The sequence below is a fragment of the Sorex fumeus genome, unplaced genomic scaffold (assembly GCF_029834395.1).
Source record: "Sorex fumeus unplaced genomic scaffold, SorFum_2.1 ptg000141l, whole genome shotgun sequence".
NCBI lineage: Eukaryota > Metazoa > Chordata > Mammalia > Eulipotyphla > Soricidae > Sorex > Sorex fumeus.
The window spans coordinates 932,672-957,893 of NW_026606198.1; the positions used below are offsets into that span (position 1 = coordinate 932,672).

A 25,222-nucleotide genomic window follows, 5' to 3' on the forward strand; every position below is an offset into this window, starting at 1 on the left:
ATCTTAATATCACTTCCCAGTGAAACCCTCATTTGGTATGTCCTTGTTTGAATTAATGAATATTGGTATTTATATTGAGGTGAGTCAATTATATGAGATTATCTAGATGAGAATGCTATCAGGGAGAAATAGTACATTTGAAAAAGAAAAAAAATAACCACAACACAGACAATCAGCTTTAGAGACACTGAGGAAACACCAGCAGAGATGCAACCATGAGAAACACACTGAGGAACATACCAGCTTATTTTTGCTTCTACTAGAGTTCCTTCAGGATAATCTAACTAATGCAAGCCCTGAGAAATGAGGGCTTCCACTTCAATTCTGCAGAGCATGACAAGGACAGTGATGTCCTCTGCTTCACAGGAGACACAGACCCCACTACACAGAGGACGCATGTGGTCAGTGGAATCAGTGCTGCATCCTGGGTGAGCAGCAGTGGGTGGAGATGGGGGGTGGAGGCAGACCACTGTCCAAGAATCCTAGAAACAGATTTCATGCTAGGAAGATTGTGTACCTGATTTTCACATCTTTTTCTCTAAATGTGATTTAAAAGAATTGGCCTAATGACTTCAAAAACAACTGTCAAGAACAAGCTGCACAAACATTCACCACCCAAATGTTCATCGTCTCCAGGGAACACGATCCTTTCATCAAGGTGAACTGACTCTTGTAGGCAATGAAGGGGCCACTTACTATTTTCATGAGCAGACATTCGAAAAGGACAGGCATTTTTAAGCACACACAGAATGGGCATCGGAAGCATGGCTGGAGCTGTCCTCAGAGCACTCACCCAGGGAGCCCGTGCGAGGGACACAGCCCAACAGCCACGATCATCCTCCTGGCATCACGCACCCAGAAGCCGGCAAATGCTTTTTGCTGTTGCTCAGAGAGGACCACATTCGGCAGTGTTCCTGGGACTCCTGTGCTGCCTGGAGTTCCATTCCTGTCCCTCCCAATTAATAATTTACACACAGAAAAAGAATAACAACCAAGACTGCAAAGTCCTGAATACATCCCTTGCAAGTTTCTGAATTACTTAGAAAGAAAGTCTTTCTAAAAGCCTGGGAACTCTGGACAGACATCCAGGGTCCTCCCTGTGGTTCCATCATTGATGGCCTGGTAGAGAAGAAAGGGCTGACACTGGTTCTCTGGAATCCCCAGATTGCACTTTGGTAAGAGGACTCCACTTGCAAGACAAAACCCACTGCCCACTTCAGTGAGTGAAAGTGAGGACTGCTTCCAGAGACTGAGATGAGGCCTCCTTCCTGCATCCTTCCTTCTTCCTCCTTCCTTGTTACTCGGTCCCATATGGACTGCAAAACCCGAGTCACTGATGGGATAGAATCGTTCTTCCCACTCAGAGTGGCCACAGGATTCACGGAACTCACAGCAAGTATCCGAGTGATGGGAGACAAGATTACTCTAACAGCTCTTTCCACAAGGACAGCGACGGGCCTCCTATGCAGCCTCACTTCCTCCCTGCCCACCAGCTGCTTCCTGGGCCTCTGCCAGTCTCAGTGTCTGGTGCTCCTCCTTTCAAGTGAAAATTCTGAATTCCACCTATCCATCGACATCCCCAGCTGAGATCATGTTCACTCCCAGCAGAATTCTCAGTAGGACCCCTATGGCCCCTAGATCCTTTCAGGCTCACTGCGCTGAGCACTCCCCACAGCGTGCTCGGTGGCCCGCCTGGAGAGAAGCGGGGCAGGGATGGTGGTGCAGCAGGCACAGGTAGCAAATGTTGGGTGGGGTGGGTGGGCCACGGAGCAGAAGGGTGGCAGAGACTGCAAGAAAGAGCAGCCACCCTGTTATCCCTCATCAAGAAAGAGGGAGTAGAGGAAGAGGCCTCCCGTCTTTGGACAGCTTCAAGTTTATGGCCCAAAAGGCCCAGGGTTGGATCTCATTTGACTTTCAGAATAATCCGATCACAATCGATCAAATCATGATCATCCTGTTGTTCGTCGATTGCCTCGAGCAAGCCCCAGTAACGTCTCCTTCGTCCTAGCCCTGAGACTTTAAAAAGTGCCATATTCAAGCCTCTTTCAGGGTTAGGAGAATGAGATCCATCGTTGTTACTGGTATTTGGCATATTGGGTACACCACGGGGAGTTTGCCAGACTCTGCCGTGTGGGCAGGTTACATTCGGTAGCCTGCCAGGTTGTCCAAAGTAAGAATGAGATAATAAGATGTCGCTTCCCGGAGCTGGGTTTTCTAGTCTGGGTTTTCCAGAGACTAGAAAACCAGAATAATCCAAACAAGTAGAAATCAAAAAGCCTCTTTGACAAAGAAAAAAATAAGTAACTCAGAGAGGCTGTGTCAATGCTTAAGAGACAAAAAGAGATGGCCAAGTACAACACTTAGAAGTCAAATCTCCCTCACAGCCATCTGTTTTCAGGTCCTTTCAAACTGAAACACGAAAATTCCAGACCAGCCAGCCACGTTCACGTGGGATGAACGATTTCGTTTTGGAAGGAAATGGGTCTGACTGTATTTTCTGCATCCCCTGCACCAGGCACGTGTACCCTCAGTCCCTGACTCCTGAGATGCTGCTCTGAGGGTGGGGATGATGGTGACGATGAAGTCCCTGTTCCCCCACTATTCCAGCATGTCTACACCTCTGGGTCAGGAGCCTTAGCAGAGGGAGGCCCCCAACAGTCCCATCCCATGGTGGCAGCAAGCTCAGCTACGATCCCTTCTCCCTCCTGCAGATCCCGCTCAGGCCACCTTGCTAAACCCACTCACAACACCCTAAAGTACTCCCCGGATCCTCCAGGGATGAATGACCTTACAGACACAACACTCCACTCCCCACCCCCACCCCAAACCATGGAAAAGCGTCTCAAGAGGAGGAATGGCAAATGATGCCGCCATCATCTGCTCGCTAGAACACTACGGTGAAACCAGCTCCTGGTGGTGACCTCACCTCAGAATCTGTGCCTGCCACGAGAGGCAGAGCTAGGAGGGGGCGACAGGTGGGTGCTGGAGCCATCAAGGGGCAGAAAGTGACTGAGACCAAAGAAACTCTGCGTCTTGGGCAGGGAGAGGGGCAAAGGCCTGGGGATGCACACTATGTCAAGTGGGTTTCACCGTAGAGTCTACTGAAAATAAGAAATGATTAAATCAAGACAAAATGAAAATTCCCTGTGTAAGGGCCCCAGCCAGCCACGTTCATGTGGGGTTAGCAATTTTAGAAAAACAGGCCTGACTGTTTTCTCTGCGTCCTACACATGCAGACACTCTCATTCCCAGGAGACTTCGGGGATGAGCTTTTTCTGCACACCCCTGCACGACCACCACCACCACCACCACCACCACACACACACACACACAGAGATACACATACTCATACAAGCCCACAGACAAACACAAACACACACACATGCACATTCACACACACTCACATACTCACACACACACACACACGCACACACACACACACATACGTATTCACACAAACACACATGCTCACATACACACACACACACACACCACCTGCTACCTCCTTAGTTTTCTCCTCTCCTGAGACTCCATCAGATGGCAGAAGTCTCCTCTCTCTGGCATGGGATCCTGGTCTCTGTGCCTTGCTGGTACCATAAATGCTTGTTTTGACTTTTTCATCTCCTCACAGACTTTCTGGTCTAAGTTTCAGATCTGTCTCTCCCTTAAAAAGTCTGGTCAGAGCTGTATGACCTTGATGAGCCACTCAACCTCTCTGTGTCCCACCTTCACTTCACTGCTCTGTAGAGAAACTGATCTGGCCAGGTAGTGAGTCTGTATGAGGACCTGACGGAGGATCAGTCAAGGACCCAGAGCCTAGGAAGTGTAAGAGTCCTGCAGTGAAGCTGGAGAATATAAAATTCAGCTCAACTGACACACTCTGAAAATCACATGTAATAATTGTTTTGAACAAAAAATTCCAAGGAAAAAGTCGTTTTTTTATTTGCTGGCTTTTTCCAAGGGGCTGGAGCAATAGCACAGTGGGTAGGGCATTTGCCTTGTACACAGCTGACCTGGGTTTGATTCCTCCGCCCCTCTCGGAGAGCCCGGCAAGCTACCGAGAGTATCTTGCCTGCACGGCAAAGTCTGGCAAGCTACCGTGACGTATCTGATATGCCAAAAACAGCAACAACAAGTCTCACAATTTGTTGTGAGACGCTACTGGTGCCCACTCGAGCAAATCGATGAACAACGGGAAGGACAGTGCTACAGTGCTTTTTCCAAGATCCAGCGAGGCTTTCAAGCACTGCCTCTGATGTTGGAACCTGCGGTGCTGGGAAGGACTATGGTTCCCATTCAGGACTACGGAATCTCGGAGATCAAACTCAGGGCTTCACACTAGTTAGACAAATGTTCTACCACTTCAGCAATCAGTCCAGGCCTGGATTTATTAGTTTTTGTTGCTTTTATCTTATAGAAAGTTCCAGGAGTCATTGTTTGCAAATGACTCGAACAGCCCAGGCGTCAATTGTCACAATATCTACCAGGGCATGGTTCTATCACCTTTAACTCTTACCAGTTAGAAAATATTCAAGCGACATGATTCACTCAGCCCCTCAGATTTCAGGATGACTAAGCAACAGCTAGTAGCTGAACGACCTCCCCACTGTCTCCTTCACTCCCATAGCCCCAAGGACACCAAATTCCACACAGGACCCATGAGGTTAGTGGAGTGTGAACTGACCACAGGAGCACAGCAGTAGAGGGGCAGTCAATCCATCCTAAGACCTGCAGAATATTTCTGCTGACCAGAACATCAGCTCTGACTGATCAGACATACTTCACAGTTTTCTCCTTGAGAATTGCCTGAGGGGGAACACTAGCTGCTAAGAACTCTACAGTGTGCATCTCGGCCCTATGAGGCTCACAGAACTGCACAGTGCACATGCACCATGGCCCTGTGAGGCTGTGTGCAGAGAGGAGCCTAGGTCTGAGGAAAAAGAGGTCCTTCATCAAGAAAACTAGGCTGAGCAGGGTTGGTGGTCTGAGTCTCCAAGACTGAGGGACCTGCCCTTTCTAATCAAGAGAATGCCCAGGACAGAACCTGTTCCCTTCCAGGTGTGTATGAAATACCCTAGGCCACACATCTCTCTTTTCCACGTGTATGTTTATAATTATGGTATAACCTCTCACAAAATAAGATCTGCTTTTATTACATTTCAGTTGGATTCTGCTTCTGTGCCAAGGAGCTCACCTGCATTTTATTGAACTGCTTTCAATTCCAGAGAAAATGAAAAGATAAGAAATAATGACTGCGTGGGGACGGATGACGGGCACTGGTGGAGGGATGGGCACTTGATCATTGTATAACTGAAACCCAAGCACAAAATTTGTAAGCCTATAACTGTACCTCATGGTTTTTCACTAATAAAAAAAGAAAAAAAAAGAAATAATGACTGCAAAGGGCCCTTTGACAATACATCCTCTGATCTACAAAATCAGAAACTTGGTAAGTCTGGAGAAGTAATAATGGAGGAATTACTACAGGGTTAAAGAAGCATATTCTTTACTGCCAAGTTACTATTTTTTTTTTAACAAAACAAAAAAGATGCTGATAAAATGAAAAGAATTCCCTAGATATGAAAGCCTGGCCTGAGAGCTGTCTCCAAACTCTCCACGCTGGGAACGTGCCCTTCTCTTGTCTGCCGTCTGACACTGATAGCATGACTTGCTCTCCATAAATTCAAAATTGACCCCCTGAACTATGAAGATGTCACCCAAAGCAGGACAGAGACTTTTTAGAAAGCAGGTGGGTGCCAGTACCCCTCACCTTTAATTGTCTGTCAGGGCAGCAGCTAAAAACTGCTCCCTCTAAAGTCAAGATACGCTCTACACAAATATTTTCTCAAAATGAGCTTGATATGGGAGTCCAAGGGGGAAAAAAAACGTTCTGAAGAGCTAAGACTCCTCTGGTCAGGGACGCATGCACAGCAAAGCCACTTCTCCCTTTTGCAGCCAAGGCGCGGCCTGCAGGCACTCCTGCCATGCAGGGTGAGGCTCTGGAATGCTTGATAAGCAGTGCGGGTCCATGGGCAGCCTGCAGGATCGCTCCCTCGGGCGAGCACTGCGCTTGCCCTATGCTGCTAGTGTCAAAAGCACATACTTTGGCAGCTTCTGACCATGCAGCTGTTTCCCGGTTGGTCCTCCAAACTAAGAAAACACAGGCAGATGGGAACACAGGAGGGCCCATGGAGCCAGGGGCCAGCAGGCCAACCAGCCAGGGGATGCTAGAGCGCAGTGATCCACAAACTCCTTTCCTGACCATCAAGACTCCCACAAGAAGAATCAGGGGAGAAAGGCCTCGAGCTGCAAACAAATCCGGAAAAACAGAGGCTGTTCCTTCCTGCCAGGTGAAAACTCTCTGTTCTAGTTAACTCTCCAAATGCCCTTCCCTTCCCAGCAGCACCTTCTCCACCCTCTGCAGCTTTGTCTGATATGTAGATCTCAGGTCTCAGAAAGGAGCTGGGTTCTGCTACACAGCCCGAGAGACAGACCAAGACAGACCAAGACAGACAGAGATAGATCGACAGACAGACACCCCCCCCCCCACACACACACACACACACTCTGCTTACCTCCCTTCCAAATAGCCCAGCTGCTTATTCATTCCATGGCTGGGGGGCCCCCTCACTACGCAGAATTCCTTCCAGCCTAAAGCAGCAACACCCTGGCTGCTGTGCCCCCACATGGACAGGGCTCTGCTAGTAAAGAAGTGGAAAGGCTCGCAGGGCAAGCAGGGGACTTTGCTTCCACCAAAATGGCCAGCTCAATGTAAACAGGAGGCGGGGCTTGCTGCAATCAGGTTTTGTGAAATTTGAACCCCAGAGAGTGAGAAGGCGGGACCGCTTTCCCCAGCAACTCACTCCACACCTAAGGCTTGGCAGTCAGCACCCACCTGCTCGGGTTTAGGAAACTCAGATTCCTGAACCATTTGCATTCTTACAGAGGGCAGCCAGAAAACACACACACACACACACACACACACACACACACACACAAAACTGTCTCTGGGTCTAGTTCTGTCTTTCATGCTAAATATGGCCAAGTTTGTTGGCCAGCATGTATTGCACATGGCACATCACACATGGTTTCCATCCGCGCTCAGAATTCTGTGGTCTGTCCATTAACCTAGCTGATTCTCAGGCCTCATTAAGACCAGTTTAGATTTACGTCAGCCCCACATTTTACCCCTCTGCCTTGGCTGGGTATCATCAGCAGCAGGGCAGGTGTTTCTACTCTTTAGACAGCAGAACACAGTGTGCAAACCAGCAAAGCCATTCTCATGTCTCTGGGTCCCTACGATACAACTCAGACACGTAAGCTGTTGCTTCTCAATCAGCCTGAGAGGGAAAACTCTTCCTCTGGGTCAGTGCTGTCCCATGTCTGCGCTGACAACAAGAAGTGGGCACAAGCACAGCACACATAGGACAGAGGGAAAATGTCCCTTGGGAAGAAGGAACTTTTTTTAATTAAGGGATTCACCGCATTTCTTGTTCAAGAAGGTTTGTCTAATTTGGAAGTTGGTTCCTGTGAAGGGAATCAATGCCTCTGTTCCAGCTTGGCAAGTAAAACTGTCTCTATGATACAGAAAGCAGGATACTACTTAACATATTTTTTCAATGTGTTCACATAAGAGAGAGAGAGAGAGAGAGAGAGAGAGAGAGAGAGATTAGAAGTAGAAGGAATGGACCTGGTCTGAGAACTAAGGATAAACGTCTGGATTTCTCCACAGCATCTGGGACTTTGCTAAGTTATGTCAACTCTTTGTCCAGGTATGACAGAGACTAAGTCTTCTCCTGAGCACAAACCTGAAAGTAGAAGAACTTTTGCTTCACACAGCTGAAAAGTATGGGGGGAAAAAAAGTCTATGGGACTGGGGAGATGGATCAGAGAGCTAGAGAGACGCACTGTATGTGGGGGCCCCAGCAAAACACGGGCCCCCAAGCTCCCTCTAGAGTGGTCCCCAAGCACCAGCAGGCATGACTCAAAAAGAAAAAAGAAGAAAAACAGCAAAACTACCAATAAGGAGGAAATACAAGCACAGGCGCCCTGCGCACTAGCTCCATGACTCCATTTCTAATAGAAATGACTGGGTTACGTTTGTGCTTTTTAAAAAAGCATCTACTTTCATGCTTCCCACAGGTCTTTTGTTTCAGTAGTCCCTGGGTTTTCTCTAAGTTTATGGTAACTTTACAAATGATCTGTGCCAAGCCCCATCAGGAATATATGCCTGTCACCAACCTGACCTTCGGATCTTAGCGTTGGTTTTAGTAGCTACCTAGCACCTAAGCTCAGCGTACTGTGATTTCCCATGCATCCACTGGTGGTCCCATTAAACAGACACTTTCAGTTTATCAGCAGGAACTTCCGAAACTATTCGGTCTTGAAGCTTTGTTCATGTTTCACCAGAAGGGAGTTCAGTGGCTCAGTGTTCTTATAGCTCCCAACACTCCAAAGCCCTGCGAAGATGTAATTTTGTGCACAGTGTTAAACCTTTAATAAGATTTGCTGGATTTCCCAGACATCCTTAAGTAACCAGCAAAGTGGGACAGTCTGAAAAGTACTAGGTGGGCCTTCAAATTCAGGTTAAGACCAGAATAACTGGATCAGAACCCCAATCAGACCACATGAAGGTAAGGGCCCTTCCTCTCACTGGGTTCTGTCTCTCATCCAAGGACAAGGTATAGCTACCAAAATTCCCCTCATCAACATCAAAATATCTCTACTCTTCCAACTGCCTGGCCTGTATCAGTGACAATGGATTTTGGGTAATATAGCCATTATACTCAATGCTGATGAAAATAAATCTTTAAAATTTTATTAAAATAAATCTTTAACTTTTTTTTAAAATTTTAAAAACCACTATTGAATTTTAATAGTATACTTTGAACAGTACCCATCGCAATCCTAGTTATTTTAATTTCCTGTATTGAAGTCAAAGTTCACTGTAACAGGCACTGCTCCATTTCGCTGCCATGGTCTACAGAATTCAATGCAACACCAAACTAGTCTCTGCTTCTGGGTGTGTGAAAGACAGCTTCGGGGACAGCCATCTACCTTATTCATCTGATTATCCTGGTGGCCTGCCACAGACAGAGCAGGCCAGGGCAGGGAGGTCTGAATGTCTGTCACAACACCACCCTCCCCTTTACTCACAGTTGATTTTATAATCCATAGTTAACAGCCTGCAGCCACCGACTCTCCTGGGATCACTGGCCGACCCCCAGGTTTCTTTCCTTCAACGCACAGCTGCCCACTCTGGATAAGCATCTGCCTTTTCTCTACACAGACACCCACTCACCTCAGGCCCTGATATGTGCTTCTCAGACAGACTGCTGGCCATCTGTTTCCCGCCACCCATGGGCCTCACCTCCCAAGAAAGAACAGCAGGGGATTGGTGTTGACCAGCAGACCAATGAAACCCAGAGCTTTTGCTCAACTTGACGTGCATCTTCTCCTTCAGGTAAAATCCGTGAGCAGGGGACAGTTTTTGCAGGAGTTTGGCCAAAACTGCTTACCCAGTGGAGCATCACTGGAAGCTCATTGCCATTCAACTAAGCCTAATTTTCAAGAAATAACTAAATGTTCTACAAAACACATCCTCAAAACTGTATGCTGAATATGTTACTCGATTTAGTGAAGTAAAGTAAAAGTAAAGGCCCTCCCATTGATCATCGATTTGCTCGAGCGGGCCCAGTAACGTCTCCATTGGAGACTTTGTTGTTACTGTGTCTGGCATATCGAATACTCTCGGTAGCTTGCCGGGCTCTCCGAGAGGGGCGGAGGAATCGAACTCGGGTCGGCCATGTTGGCTGCGTGCAAGGCAAACGCCCTACCACTGTGCTATCGCTCCAGCCCACTCGCTCCAGTACTTTCAGATATTTAGTCCCATTGGAACTCGATTTAAGTTGGCATTTATCAACCTTTTTCCTCTCCAACTGCTTGCCTCCCCACCATCCTGTGCCATAGCACCCATTTACACAATTCACCTGTAGCCCGCTTGAACAGCCTGGGTTACTGTCCAACAGCTGAGAAACCCTGGTTGAAGTGACAAACTCAAAGACTGTGTCGCACTTCTGGCTCTTCTTGCAGAGAACTCAGAGAATATAAGCAAACAGAGTTGCCATTCCTTCTGTCCTTGAACTGACAAGCAGAAAAGACTTCGTGCAATTGTGTGTGTGCATTTAGCATCAACTCTTTCATTTCTTTAGATTTAAACACGGCTTTAACAATAGACAGCCTCTAAAACAGCCATATGAGCAACAGCATCCAATTTTTCATACAATGTTTAATTTTAAAAAGTCTACAAGGATAAAGTAGGGGCCAAGGGTATGACTCAAAAGGGATAGTGCACCCGGAGTTTAATCCCCCACAACACATGGCCCTAAACACTGCCAGGTATAGTCAGCCCTGGTGATCCTTTAACATCACTGGGTATGGCTCCTATTTTAGAAAATAAAGTAGAATGTGGAGTGGGGAGGTTTGGCAGGAGGAGAGGGGAAGGAGGGGCCACTGACCAGTTGAAATTTACTGTTCCAGAGACATCACCACCACCACCAGCAACACAATGGCCAACAGACAAAAAGGCAGGAAGACCCAGTTCTCTCAGTTTCTCTCCCTACAGAGACTAAATAAAGGGACCCAAGCCAGTGAGGTTTTCCCAGCTGCCCCCTTTTCCACAAACACTTATGCCACCCTCTCAATTCAGGGGCAATATTTCCCCTGCAGGAGCCCTGATCCCTTTCCAAAGGGGCGTGCGATAGTCGTGTACAAGGCAGCTGAAAGAGCTCCCCAGATATCTGTTAAGCCTGAGGAGAGAAAAGGAGAGCAAGGGGGTTGGGTCCTTTCCCTCTTTCATCTGGAAGCCCCATTAGGTCAGAGGCAGAAACCAGAGGGAGAGGGAGAGAGTAGAGAGGACACTCCTGCATATGTGTATCTAGCTCTCTTTCCTCTCAGACTCTTAATTCTATTAATTGATTTTTCTTTCTTAACTTTATTCAATCATTGAATTTATCATGGGCTGGAGCGATAGCACAGCGGGTAGGGCGTTCGCCTTACAAGCGGCCAACATGGCTGACCCGAGTTCGATTCCTCCGCCCCTCTCGGAGAGCCCGGCAAGCTACCGAGAGTATTCGATATGCCAGACACAGTAACAACAAAGTCTCCAATGGAGACGTTACTGGGCCCGCTCGAGCAAATCGACGATCAACGGGAGGGCCTTTACCTTTACCTTTACCTAGGTACAAATGAATACAATAGTGTTAATGTTATTAATAGTATTGCTATACAAAGTTATTGCACCACATTACCCCAAAATATCCATTACTTCCACACTGACCCTGTGTGGAAGTATTGGACACTACCTCCAACTGGCTTCCTGACTCCCCACATACCTATTGGGGCCAGACTAGGCCATCAGGATGAGCCCATGTAGACTGTCCTGCAAACGGGCAGGAATACGAGACCCATGAGAATGGGCGAGATTACTCGTATGTCCAGACTGGTTTGGATGAGGCTGAACATCTCTTTCTTTAAGCTGCCTTCAGTAAATAACATAAATTTCAGTATATCAGTCAGTCTTCCTCTTCTCACAGATCCCAGGTGCTTACTTAGCCTGTGTGTTTTCAGTATGTAGATCCCATGTACTTAGCCTGTTTGTTTTCAGTATGTAGATCCCAGGTACTTAGGCTGTTTGTTTTCAGTATGTAGATCTCAGGTACTTAGCCTGTTTGTTTTCAGTATGTAGATCCCAAGTACTTAGCCTGTTTGTTTTTAGTATGTAGATCTCAGGTACTTAGCCTGTTTGTTTTCAGTATGCAGATCTAGGTACTTAGCCTGTTTGTTTTTAGTATGCAGAAAAGCTTTCAGCTGTGCATGTTCTTCCTGTAACTTCTTTATTGATGATGTCACTGTATTGATCCCTTTAGAGATGTGTACAGTAGGATGGTAATAAAAGGAGATCTCAGGACCCTTTACCTTTGTCAGAGGGTCTGAGCGAATCCAGACCCTATGAGAAAAATAATTTCTCTTGCGTTCCTTGTTTCAGCACCTCTGACTGAACAAATACTCACACAACACATACCCCCACCACTTGGGAACATGAGTTTTGTAATCCAAACCCTGGGTTCGTCATACCATTGTCTCATACTGTTGAACAATGTTATGTTCCAGTTCTATCCACAAAGCATCTGAAGACTTCATCTTTTCTTATTGCTGCATAATATACCACAAGTTCATAATCCATTCATCTGCCACTGAACATTTTGGACATTTTCACATCCTGGCTATTGCAATATATATATATATATATATATATATATATATATATATATTTCTCAATGAATAAATAAGACCATATCTTTTCAAATTAATGTTTTTGTGTTTGGGGGGTAGATGCCAAGAAGTGGAATTCCTGGGTCATATGGGAGCTCTGGGTCTTGGCCATTGATGGGATCACAGGGCCCAGGGCAGCTGGTGGGTGTAACGCCTACATACTGGAAGATGGGAGATCTGGGTGGAGAAGGCCCCAGTCCCAATCTGAGCAAGCTTGGAGATCTACGCCCCGGGTCCCTCACACCTGGGTTCCTCTGCTGGTTCCTTCATGCATAAGGCTCATCCAAATGTGTGGAGAGTGATCTTAAGCATGGCTGTGGCTGGAACTGGAGGTCTTCAGCTTCCTGGGCTCTGCTCGGGGTGGGGAGGGAAACTCAACCCACCCTCCTCCACGGGACCCCAGTAAGGAAAGCCAGGAGCGGAGGCAGGAGACTCTGCACTGTTCTCTTCTGGGAGCAGGGTTTTATAGTCTCTGGGTCTTGGCCATTGATGGGATTACACAGCACCAGGAGGCCGGGGGGGTGGGGGGGAGGGCAGTTGGTGGGTGTAACACGCGACATCTTTTTATCTAGGTCTTACTCTGGAGAACCTGGCAGGCTACCAAAAGTATCCTGTCCACACAGCAGAGTCTGGCAAACTCCCCATGGCGTATTCAATATGCCCAAAACCAGTAACAATGGTGGGTATCATTCTCCTGACCCTGAAAAGAGCCTCAAATGTGGCACTTTTAAAATCTCAGGGCTAGGACTAAGGAGACGTTACTGGGGCCTGCTTAAGGCAATCGATGACCAACAGGATGACAGTGACTGTGATGGGAGCTCTACTCTTAATATTTAGAGAAATCCTCATACTCTTTTCCCTTGAGGCCAACCTAGATGACATTCCCACTAACAACAAATGAAGGTTCCTTTTTCACCACATTCCCAACAACATTAGGTGTTTTCAGTCTTTTCGATATATGCCATTCTCACAGGTGTGAGATAACATCTCACTGCATTTTGATTTTCATTCATATGCCTTCTCAGAAAATTGTCCATCTCCTTGCCATTTTTATGATGGGATTATGTTTTTTGGCTGTGGTTAGCTTTGTGAGTGCTTTATATATTTTAGCTATTAAACTTGAGCACTTGATCACTTGATCTCCCGTTATTCATCGATTTACTCGAGTGGGTGCCAGTAACGTCTCCATTCATCCCTGTTGTGTGCTAGCGTAGCCCAATGGCATCTGTTCATTCTAGGAACATGCAGAGCCTCAAACCGATCATTCAGGGTCTTGACGAAGAAGTCTGACCATCTTGTAGGTGGGCGTCTACACGATCTTTTGACGTCCCGTTGAATCCAGTCAGTAATGGCTCTAGTCCAGCGGTTGTCTGTAAACCTCATTACGTGTCCAGCCCATCTGATTTTTGATGCCTTGGCAAATGAGACAGCATCCCTGATTCTTGAGCGTTGACGGAGATCAGAACTCCGGATTCTATCCCTCATTTGAGTGAATCATGATATTCCAAGCATAGCTCTTTCGATTCCTCTTTGAGAGACCCGAATAGCGTTCTCATCCTGTTTTCGTAGGGCCCAGGTCTCTGAGGAATATGTTAATGCAGGAAAAACAGTGGAATCGAAGAGATGTGCTCGTAACTGGAGGTTCTTTGTCCTCTTAGTTAATTCTTCAATGCTCTTGAACTTACAGCTATTAAACTTACATCTGTGAAAATATTTTCTCTCATTCGGTAAGAGTTTCTTTTTATTTCCGCTCAAGTTTCTTGTCAGCAAGAGCTTTTTATTTGATATCATCTTGTTTGGTTTCACTTGTTATCTTTGCAAATTATTAGGCACCTCTGGAGGTCGTACCCTAGAGACTTTACCTGTTGGTCACTGTATTTTAGGGATTCTGGATCACGGATCACGGTCCTCCCATTGTTCATCGATTTGCTCGAGTGGGCCCAATAACATCTCCATCCTGAGACTTCTTGTTACTTGTGTTTGGCATACCGAATACGTCACGGGGAGCTTGCCAGGCTTTGCCGTGCGGGCGAGATACTCTTGGTAGCTTGCCGGGCTCTCCGAGGGGGTGGAGGAATCGAACTCGGGTTGGCCATGTTGGCTGCGTGCAAGGCAAATGCCCTATTGCTGTGCTATCGCTCCAGCCCAGGGATTTTGGTATAATCTTAAATTCTTTAGTCCAACTTTGAATGGTGTGAGCTATGGGTCATTTCATGATTTTCATTGGCTATCCAATTTTCCCAGCGTTTTCCATTTGTTCGAGAGATTTTCCTTTCTCCACTTCATTCACTCACCTCAAACTATCCATAAGCCTGAGGGTAGATCTGGGTTCTGATTCTGTTGCACTTGGTCTGAGAGTCTGCCTTTCTCCCAGTACCACACAGTCTTGATTACTGTAACTTTATACTGTAGTTTGTTTACTTTTATTTTTTCTTTTGTTTTTGGGCCACATCCCGCTGTGCTCAGGGCTAACTCCTGGCTCTTCCTCAGGAATCATTTCTGGAAGCCTCAGGGAACCATTTGGGACGCAGGGAATCAAACCCGAGTCAGCTGAGTGCAAAACAAGGACCTTGGACACCGCACTATTGCTTTAGTCCTATACTATGATTTAAAGTCAGGAAATGCAACACCTCCCATCTTAATTTCTCTCAAAATCACTTTAGTTACACAGAAAGTTTTATGATTCTATACAAACTTCAGCAGGCTTTGTGGAAGTCTTGAAAGAATGATGGGGAAACTTGATGGGGATTACAGTGAATCTGCAGAATGCTTTGGTGTGGACATAGATTATTTTTCCACTTCCTAATGCTCTTACCTATTTCATTCAGGAGTGACTTAGATGTAAAAGTCTCTTACACACTTTGCAAGTTGATTCCTAGCTTGCTGAATAAAAGATTTTTTTCCCTTCGTGGTGACATCATCAAAAGTTCCAAGTCCCTAGCTAGGAGTGATGCGTGATGGGATCAACAGTCTCAGAATGGAGCACAGATTTTACTCTTCCTGGCAATGGGAAGAATGAGTTTCCTCACAGGATACGCAGAAGGAAATTCACAGGCTTTGGTATGAATTTGACTCACACTCTCAACACAGTGTGCAGGCTCAGAGAAGTCTGGTTGAGATGCAATTCGTTCAGTTTGTCTGCAAGAAAGCCTTTGGAAGGGAGAGGCATGAAAACAGGCCCCTGCCACAGCCTAATCACAGGGTCTTGTGCTGCTCACATTCATCCAGGCATCCTGAGATTTGGGGTCCCAGCAACCCATACAGGCAGGGACCCCAAATCTCAAGTGCAGCCATCAGAGAGAGGCATGGCAGGAACGCATCACAGAGGGCAGGGACAGAAGGAGGAACCAACACACATTAAGCTTCAGCTAGCCTCCAAGATTCCCAAACCACATCACCCACACCCACTCCCGCTCCAGACCCCAGCCCTAGGGCAGCACAGCCGGGGACGAGGATCTGGTCCACTCAAGCTATGTCTCTGGGTCGCCACTCACTGTCCGCCCTGTGTCTCTATCACTGGGTGCATGTAGGCTCACCATGCATGCCTGCCTGGAACAGTAGGAATTAGGGGCTATCTCTGATTTCACAGCATCTCAGGGCTGGAGGACTCAGCACTCTACTGCCAATATAACACTGACTTTTCTGACCGAATCCAATCTTTCTCCAAGTTAACACTCATTTACTTCTTCATAGTTCCGATGCCCAGTGCAGCAGGCACTGTGGAAGGTAAGATGAGCCCTGAACACAGTGAAGCATGAAGTTCCTAAAGAAATGACTCCATGCAGTTAATTCTGATTCACAGAATCATACCAGAAGGGTCCCTGGGACTGTGGGTTGGGAGGCGGCAAGTCAAGGAAAAGGGGGCAAAGGGATGCAGGGGTCTTTTTTGGATTGGGTGTATTCTGAGGAGTGGGACTGCTAGGAAGGGAAGCCTAATGGTTAGTTTTTTGAGCAATAATCATAATAACTTCCAAAAGGGCTGACTGGCTGGAAACAACCCAAGCCCCCAAGAACAGATGGTTGGATAAAGAAACTATGGTATATCTACACAGTGAAAAACTACTCAACAGTAAGAAAATATAAAGTCATGCAATTTCCTGCTACATAGATGAATCTGGAGAGTCTCGTATTGAGAAAAGTCAGCCAGAGGGAGAGGGTCAGACACAGAATGACCTCCCTCATATGTAATATATGAAGAAACTGTAAAGGAATAACAAAACTCCAAAGGCAGCAGAAAGGAAGAACACTTCAGTAGGAAGCTTGCCACTGGAGTGGGGAGGCGTGGTGTTAAATCAGGGAAGTCTGGTCACTCATCTTTAAATGGGAAGTCACCTACACTCCAGGCAGACCCACTTTGTCTAGGCACGAATTTCCCATCAGGGACCTGCAGGCACCTCTCCACTGTCTCCCATCCCACCAGAGTCTGGAGCCTCCAGGACACCAACCCCACTAACTTGGTGTCACCTTCCAGAACCCGCCAGGCAGCTCACTTGGGAGTCCCATTGCCAGTCAGCAAGGAGCTGGTCCACGCAGCAGAGCCACACCTCCCATCATGTGAAGCCACACACTCTCCCAGGCCGACATACCCGCTCTAGTCCATGCACTGCTCTGCATTCTGCGCCACTTGCCTACAAAAGCCATATTCCTCTCTGCAACCTTGCTCCGGATTAGGGTGCTGAGGCACTACTCACCTTTAATACTACGCTGGTTCCTGGCACAGTCCAGTTACGGCACACAGAACATCCTGCTGAAGCAGGCAGATAGAGAGATGCACACATACGTAAAGCACACGTTCTCTATACATACAAACATGCGTGCACACACAGTATGTTTGGTATTGTTTTGTTTGGGAAGCCACATTCAGTGGTACCCAGGATTTATTTCTGGTTCTTTGCTCAGGGATCACTCCTGTTGGGGCTCAGGGAATCAGATGGGGTGCCAAAGATTGTGCACAAGTTGGCAAAATGCAGGGCGAGCTCCTTACCCACTGTAATATGTCTCTGGCCCACACATGGTGTGCTTATACCTATGCATACATACATAAACTCATATTTATACATGTACACATACAGACATGCATAGACCACAAATAAACAAAGTGTATACGTCTCTGAGCTGATTTACTTTCTTCCGCTTTTTTGCCTCTCTGATGTTGATTTCTCTATTAAAAATATTTCCCAGTTGAGTCCTAAAGTGCCATCTCCTAGTCTTCAGGACAAAGGGCTGTGAGGTGCATCGCAGCAAACACCCGTGCAAATAGCTTTGTTCTGGCTTGAGTGGCAGCACTGTCAGCTACAATCAATGTGAACGCCAACAAAAATCTTAGATAAGCTACTTCAGACAGAACCACACAGAGCAATGTTGATGAGTTACTGAAAACACTGTGAATAGAGACTCACAGGAGCTTGAACCCCTTTTTCCCCAGAAGCAAAGACGAGCTCCCTGTATGGGACTCAATAGCACAATACCTCCCTGAGGGTGAGAGTCGACTGCCAGACAGGAGCAGCCTGCCCTTCTGACTTGCTCCTGGGGCCATGTTCCCTGATGTCACACTGAATCTTTCCCCCATGGCCTCTCTCTCCCTGCCAGCCCCTTCCTGTTCAGGTGAATCTAGAAGGAGGAAAACTCCATTTCCGGACCTGAGAAGAGAATCAGGTGCCAAGTGCCCAGAGTGCAGTCATTCCAAACTTGACAATAGCACACTTGGGGGGGGATGGAGAGATTTGGGGGGCAGCAGGAACAATCAAATGGGGGAGGGTGTTGGGGAGAGGAGAGATGAGAAATTTTTTTGAAAAGAGAAGTGGCCAAATGAGTGTGGGAACCTCTTTTTGCCAGCTTGGTGGAAGGGATGGACACGACTCAACTCACCTGGAGACCTGCACCAGGTCAAATACCCAGACGCAAATCCCATTTCCTCTGAGATTCAGAACAGCACACTACTCAGCTTCCCGCCCTTAACAGCTTAACAGCACATAACCCTGAAAACTAGCACAACCTAGACCAGCTTTGGTTTCTCCTGGGGTCTGTTCTGTGGTGGGTGTACAGGCATGTGTGAGGACTGAGTAACATGCAGAAGTCCTGATTTCTCTCAATCAGTCGCCCGGAGCTTCTCTCACAGACCCTGTGCCCCATCCCCACTCAGGACACTGCCACAGGCTATGACTAAGTCATTCAGTATTTCTGTAGGTGAACAGAGAATAGAAAATGAACAGTCCAGAAACAGGTTAAGGGAGATGGAGCTCATGCTTCACATGTGAGGGCCCCAGATTCAGTACCTGGCACAGCCAAGACCCCTGAGCACCAATGGAAATGCCCCCAAGTGCTGTATCCACAGCACATTCTGAGAACTCTGGTGTGCCCCCACCAAACAGACAAAATGGAAATTAAAATGCTGCAGGCATCAAACAAGAAGTCCACAGTAGCAAACAGAAATAAAAGCCAAATATCTGTACCCAAGAGACTCCATAAGGTACGCAGGATTGCGATGGCCAAATTTTCACAGCTCATACAAAGACAGTGAGAGAGAGAGAGAGGACAGAGAAAACACAACTCAAGCCACAGGAGCCTACTAACAGCCACTGCCCGCTACTGCTGATTTCCCCGTGCCTGAGTCTCACGGAGACCTTAGACACCCCACTCAGCCCCTGGGTCTCTGAGCAGACAGCCCACCTCTAGCCTCTTCACATGTCCCACTGGGAACAGAAGCTGCTCAGGCCTGGCTCTGGGTACTGGACCCAGGGGTCTACACACACCTTCTCCATCTGCACTCAGGTTCTCGTAGGAGTCCCACCGGATCAAAGGGTCAGCGGTGTTGAAGTCCACAGTCACCCCATGGTCATTGCGCAAGTGCTCACAACCTGCAAAGGGGACACAGAGGTCAACTCCAGAGCCCAGGATCTCCCGCATCTACCCAGAGCATGTGGAACACCTCTCTTCCTACCAATACTATTCTGAACAAGCTGGAGGTGAGCTATAGCCTCACCATATAAAGGAAAGTTGAATAGTGGTCCTTGCAATATAGGATCAAAAGCCCATTTCATAGATTAAGCACCCAGGGGTGTGAAAGGGCCAGCTTACATGGGTATGAGGCGAAGACAAAACCCACTTTGAGACTCCCATAACCACACTCCTCATTAGTCTGAAAACACCGAAACATCTTTTTTTTTTTATTATTAGTGAAACACCATGAGGTACAGTTGTAGATTTACAAACTTTTGTGCTTGGATCTCGGTCATACCACGATCAAATACCCATCCCTCCACCAGTGCTCATTTTCCACCACCAGGATAATATCCCTCCCCCCCATCCCCCCGTCCCCCCCTGCCACTGTGGCAGGGCATTCCCTTTTGTTCTCTCTCTCCTTTTGGGAAAACACCGAAACATCTTAACACTGCTCACAAGTAAATAAACAAGACCTCATATAAAAAGAAAGTGATTATCATCCATAGCTCTTAAAAGCAATTTTAACATTCAAAATATGGGTTTTGGTGATGGGAATGGACTTGTTGCCTTGGCATTAAAGGGGCTGATTCTTGGGGCTGGAGTGATAGCACAGCGGGTAGGGCGTTTGCCTTGCACGTGCTCAACCCAGGTTCAATTTCCAGCATCCCATATGGTCCCCTGAGCACTGTCAGGAGTAATTCCTGAGTGCATGAGCCAGGAGTAACCCCTGTGCATCGCCGGGTATGACCCAAAAAGCAAATAAATAAAAATAATAAAGGGGCTGATTATTTTTTAATTTATTTTTTATAAAGTTGTTCATGATTTATTACATTCAGTATTCTAACGCTAATCTCACCACCAGTGCACCTATCCACCACCATTATTTCCAGTTATCCCATCCACCCCTCAAGCCTGCCCCTGTAGCAGGCCCTGAATAATTTATTCTATATTGCTTGTTACAATTAGTTACAGATCAAAATTATTTTCTTAGATGAGAATGTGTGAAAACTGTTGTATCTCACAATGGAGCCATTAAGCCCTTGAAGAAGAGATTACTAACATGTTACCAGTTAAGCCTGGTTGTGTTCATAATTTCTTAATGGAGATAGGTTGCCTTCTACTTTATATCCCATCCAATTTGCTGTGCTACTCCTGGTTCATCAGTGGTATAGCACTTGACATGTCACACAGTCAAAGTTTTTGAATGGGGTAATATAGCTGTAGTAAAAATTTTAACTGGATGTTTACTTTGGGTGCACCAGATGACAGAGCCTAGCATGGGATTTGGAAGCATCTGTGCAATTTACTGATCTTTTTCGAGATGTATTTATGAGTCCTTGAATCATGGCAAGTTAATGAGCTTAGCTGGCATCAGAAGCAGTTCACTGGCATGTCAGTCAGACTTCTGGAAGAACAGGGAGATGGGGTGAGGTCGCCCCATCTCCATGAGATCCTGGAGATCTCAGTTACAAAACCCGCATACCTGAGTCCTTCAACAAATCAATTTCTGGATGTAGTTCATCCCAAGCAGTGGAGTCTAGCCATGAGCACGGAAGAGGCTGTGGGGTGTGGAGGTTTGCAGCTGCTGGGGCTCTGTTTGGGGGGGGGGGGGCTCACCCACTCCCACCCCCCTCAAGGGTGAGGGGTTGATTCTTATTTCAATGGATTTTTATAAGAACTGGGGATAAATTTTACCTGTATTTAAAGTCTACTAGGCTTCCAATCTCCTTTAAGAACATTTATTATGGCCATTTATTATGGCCAAACTTTACTCAAATGGCAAAGTTTGTGCTTAGCATGCACAAGATCCTGATTTTGATCCTTGATCACAGAGTGTGCCCCTACAAGAAACTTTTGAGGAGGCTGTTTATTGAGGGAAGAGTTAAACAGGAACTAAGGCACTGCCCATTCCTGAGGTCCTACGCTATTCCTCTAGAAAGTTGTCTCTGGGATTCTACTGTGTCCTGTAACCTCCAAATCACTTGCTCCTCCATTGGCTAATGCTTTCTTTTTGGAGCAACAGCACAGGGTAGGGTGTTTACCTTGCGCGAGGCCAGGCAGGTGAGCTGGGTTTGATTCCTCCGCCCTTCTCGGAGAGCCCGGCAAGCTACCGAGAGTATCTTGCCCTCACGGCAAAACCTGGCAAGCTACCCATGACATATTCAATATGCCAAACACAGTAACAACAAGTCTCACAATGGAGACGTTACTGGGCCTGCTCGAGCAAATCGATGAACAATGGGAGGACAGTGCAGTGGTATGAAAATTCCCAAACACGTGCAAAGGTGAGTGTACAGACACCCATCACCCGATGTGGTCACCAGCCCCCAGCATCTCTCCTCCACCCACCTTGAATCTTCTCAGGAGTGGCAGAGAATATTAATTCAATCTTCCCATTATCAGGAAACCGGTCATCTAAAAAACAAAACACATTGGGCCAAAGGGCATGTGAATTTTATCCCTTCCCAGCCCACCCCCTTCCCAAACCTGCCACTCCAATGCCTACAGAAAGCTTGAAGTTGGCAATGCCCTTTGTTAAGGCTGATTTATGAGTAGGCAAAGGAGAGAATAGTAAAGAAACACATGGCAGGGCCACCTGCGTTCCCCTCACTGAGGCTCCTTGGCCCACCACCCGCAGCCTGGGCACCAGGACCCACCTTTGCTGGCACTGTCCAAATCCTCCTTCCCAAACACAAGTCTGTAGCCCTGAACAGCTCCCGTGTGGAACTGCAAGCGGAAAATGACATCGCGGGTAGCTGAGCGGTACTTCTTATGGTAGCACTTCACCTGGGAAGGAAAAGCAAACTGTAGGAGGAAAGGATCTCTGCCAGAGGCAAGTATAGTCCCTCAGACGAAGCAACACTGTGTGCCAGAGCAGGGCCCCAGCCTGCAAATACCTGAGCCCAGTGAAACCAAAACTCCTCTGAGCCTTCAGAGTGGCCCCAAGGTTCCAGAAAATGTTTGAGCAATGAAAATTCTCTGTGTCATTATCCCAAATATTATTGTTTTGTTTTGAGCCACCTGGAAGCACTTGGGGGTCATTCCCTGTGTTGCTCAGGATTAAACGTGGACCTGCTGTAATGAAGAACATGCTCAGGGGCTGGAGTGACAGCACAGTGGGTAGGGCGTCTGCCTTGCACGCAGCCGACCTGGGTTTGATTTTTAGCATCCTATATGGTCCCCCGAGCACCGCCAGGAGTAATTCCTGAGTCCATAGCCAGAAATAACCCCTGTGCATCGCTGGGTGTGACCCAAAAAGAAAAAAAGAAAAAAGTGCTCAGCTCATTGAGCTCCCTTGTACTTCTGTTTTTCTGTATTTTAATGTCTACTCTGTAGACATTTTTTCACCCAAACACCTTTCTGTTTTACAAGAAAAGAAAGAAAGAAAGAAAGAAAGAAAGAAAGAAAGAAAGAAAAAAGAAGGAAAGGAAGGAAAGGAAGGAAAGGAAGGAAGAAAGGAAGGAAGGAAGGAAGGAAGGAAGGAAGGAAGGAAAGAAAGAAAGAAAGAAAGAAAGAAAGAAAGAAAGAAAGAAAGAAAGGAAGAAAGGAAGGGGTTGGAGCAATAGCACAGCGGGTAGGGCGTTTGCTTTGCACGCGGCCGACCGAGGTTCAATTCCCAGCATCCCATATGGTCCCCTGAGCACTGCCAGGAATGATTCCTGAGTAGATCAGCCAGGAGTGATCCCTGAGCATCGCCAGGTATGACCCCCCCCCAAAAAAAAGGAAAGAAAGAGAGAAAGAAAACGAGAGGGAGGGAGGGAGGGAGGAGGAGGAAGGAAGGAAGGAAGGAAGGAAGGAAGGAAGGAAGGAAGGAAGGAAGGAAGGAAGGAAGGAAGGAAGGAAGGGAGAGAGGGAAGGAGGGAGGGAGGGAGGGAGGGAGGGAGGGAGGGAAGGAAGGAAGAAAGGAAGGAAGGAAGGAAGGAAGGAGGGAGGGAGGGAGGGAGGGGGGAGGGAGGGAGGGAGGGAGGGAAGGAAGGAAGGAAGGAAGGAAGGAAGGAAGGAAGGAAGGAAGGCAGGCAGGCAGGCAGGCAGGCAGGCAGGCAGGCAGGCAAGCTGATTACTACTGTCAGTTCTATTCTCAGGACAGATGCACAGACTGTGACCTGGAGAGAAAAGGTGGCGGGGGACAGAGAGATACCAAGAGGCAGACGTGAGGAAGAGGAAGACACAGGGGGGTGAGGATGGGGTCAGGGGCAGGAGTGAGGCAGAGGCAGAGAGTTGCTAAAAACCTAGGAAGGAGAGGAAAAGAGCTGGGTTGAGAGCAGGACGGGCAGAGAAGACTCACTGCCACAGCTCAACTGTCAGCACGCAGTGCCCACTGAGACCAGCTCCCGGGATGACCACATCCGTGACCACATTCAGGCTGAGGGTCATGAGGCAGGGACTGTATGTAGCTCAGGCACAAGCAGTGGTGATGTGCAGGATCCAAGAAACCCTTTCAGGTGCTGAGGAGAGGGTGGGTTGAGCAGGGCCCTGAGTGTAGGTCACTTTTCCTGGGGTGTCCCTGGGAAATGGGTAGCGGGTTCATCTGCAGGGTGCAGTGGGGAGCAGCATGTTGGGAGGGGGTAACTCACCCCGCTCCCCCCCCAGCAGCAATTCCACAATCCCCCAAGGACCCAGGCCAGACAGACTGGCTTCTGCTCTCAGTTGGGCCCAGCAGAGAGGCAAGACTGGGTGCCAGGACGTTAGAGCCACTGGTGCTCGCAGAAGAGACTCTAGATAGGGAAAGAGGCTTCGAGACCAAACCAGGCTCCCCCAGACCAGGCAGGAGCAGCAGGAAGGTGCCAGAGCCCTCCACCTAGAGCCCGCGTCGCTCAGGACAGACAGACACCAGGAAGACGTGGGCTGGGAATGTGTCCTTTGGGACAGGCTGGAGGTTATTTGTCTCTGTGCTATCTACCAGGAAACAGTCTAACACATAAACAGAGAAATGTAAATAATCCGTCTGAGGAATGCTCCATGTTGACAAACACGTGCCGAGCATTCCCTCTGCTGCTGGCGCCAGGCTGGGCTGGGTCAGAGAGGAGCTCACGGGGCGTGGCTGGAGGAGCTCCAGATTCTCCAGAACTATGAACATTTAAATCTGCTCTTTGGCAGTAAATGGTTATCAGCGACAGTCCTCCCGGGCACCCCCACAGCCCTACTCCAGGGCCCTGGCACCTGAGTACATGCTCATCAGGGTCAGTCTCTGGGGGAAGAGCCCAGGGCCTCCCCTAAGACGTGCATGGAGGGAGCCCTGCACGCAGGCCCTGAGGAAACAGGGCTCACACTCTGTTGCCGACCTCTCACCCTCAGAGAGACCCAGACTCCACCAGGGGTGTCCTGGAGACCACAGGGAGCGCGGCAATGGGGCGGGGCAAGAGTACAGGCCCGATGCCCAGCACTGCCAGGCAGGAGCGACCCCCTTCACTGACGAGGGTGTCCCCTCATAACCCTGGGGAGACTGCCTCTCACATATGGGGCCTCAGAAGCTAGCCTCTGTGGGGAGCCAGCAAGGTCCTGCTGGAAGGGCTTGCAGTGGCTGGCAGCAGGAACGCTGACCGACAGGTGCAATCCAACTGAGCACCAGGCCTGCAAGAAAATTCTGAACGAGCTGCACACACAACCCTGGGAGTCGAGTGCCACCAACACATCTCCCATTCCAGAGGAGATTTTCTCCTGTTCTGAGGCAAAGATGTCCAATCCAGAGCCATGCAGCTCAGCCTTCAACTGTCCAAGACACCCTAGGTTCCCTCTTCAACATCTTCCTCAGCTCATCACAGACCCTGCACACACCCAGCCCCCAAACACAGACACACATGGTGAGATGAGCACTGCCCTTGCAGGCTGACAGGACCTGCCACTGATCCAGGAAGCTCCCTGCACACAGCTTCCTATTCTTCCTGATGAATTTCTCTTGGGCTGATCCGGGCCATCAGCCCAGCCTCTCCAGGTCTCCTGCCCTCTC

The 25,222-nt window shown here is 48.0% G+C and overlaps 1 protein-coding gene across 1 annotated transcript in view; it reads right to left on the reverse strand.

Annotated features, from left to right (window-relative positions):
- LOC130015911 (tensin-3-like) overlaps positions 1-25,222 on the reverse strand; it is a 264,718-nt gene that overhangs the window by 86,000 nt on the left and 153,496 nt on the right. Inside the window, exons 13-15 of the mRNA XM_056106653.1 lie at positions 21,933-22,062; positions 21,625-21,690; positions 19,086-19,190 (exon numbers count right to left, since the gene is read on the reverse strand). Of these exons, the coding sequence (XP_055962628.1) occupies positions 19,086-19,190; positions 21,625-21,690; positions 21,933-22,062 (301 nt within the window). The remainder of the gene's footprint in view (positions 1-19,085; positions 19,191-21,624; positions 21,691-21,932; positions 22,063-25,222) is intronic.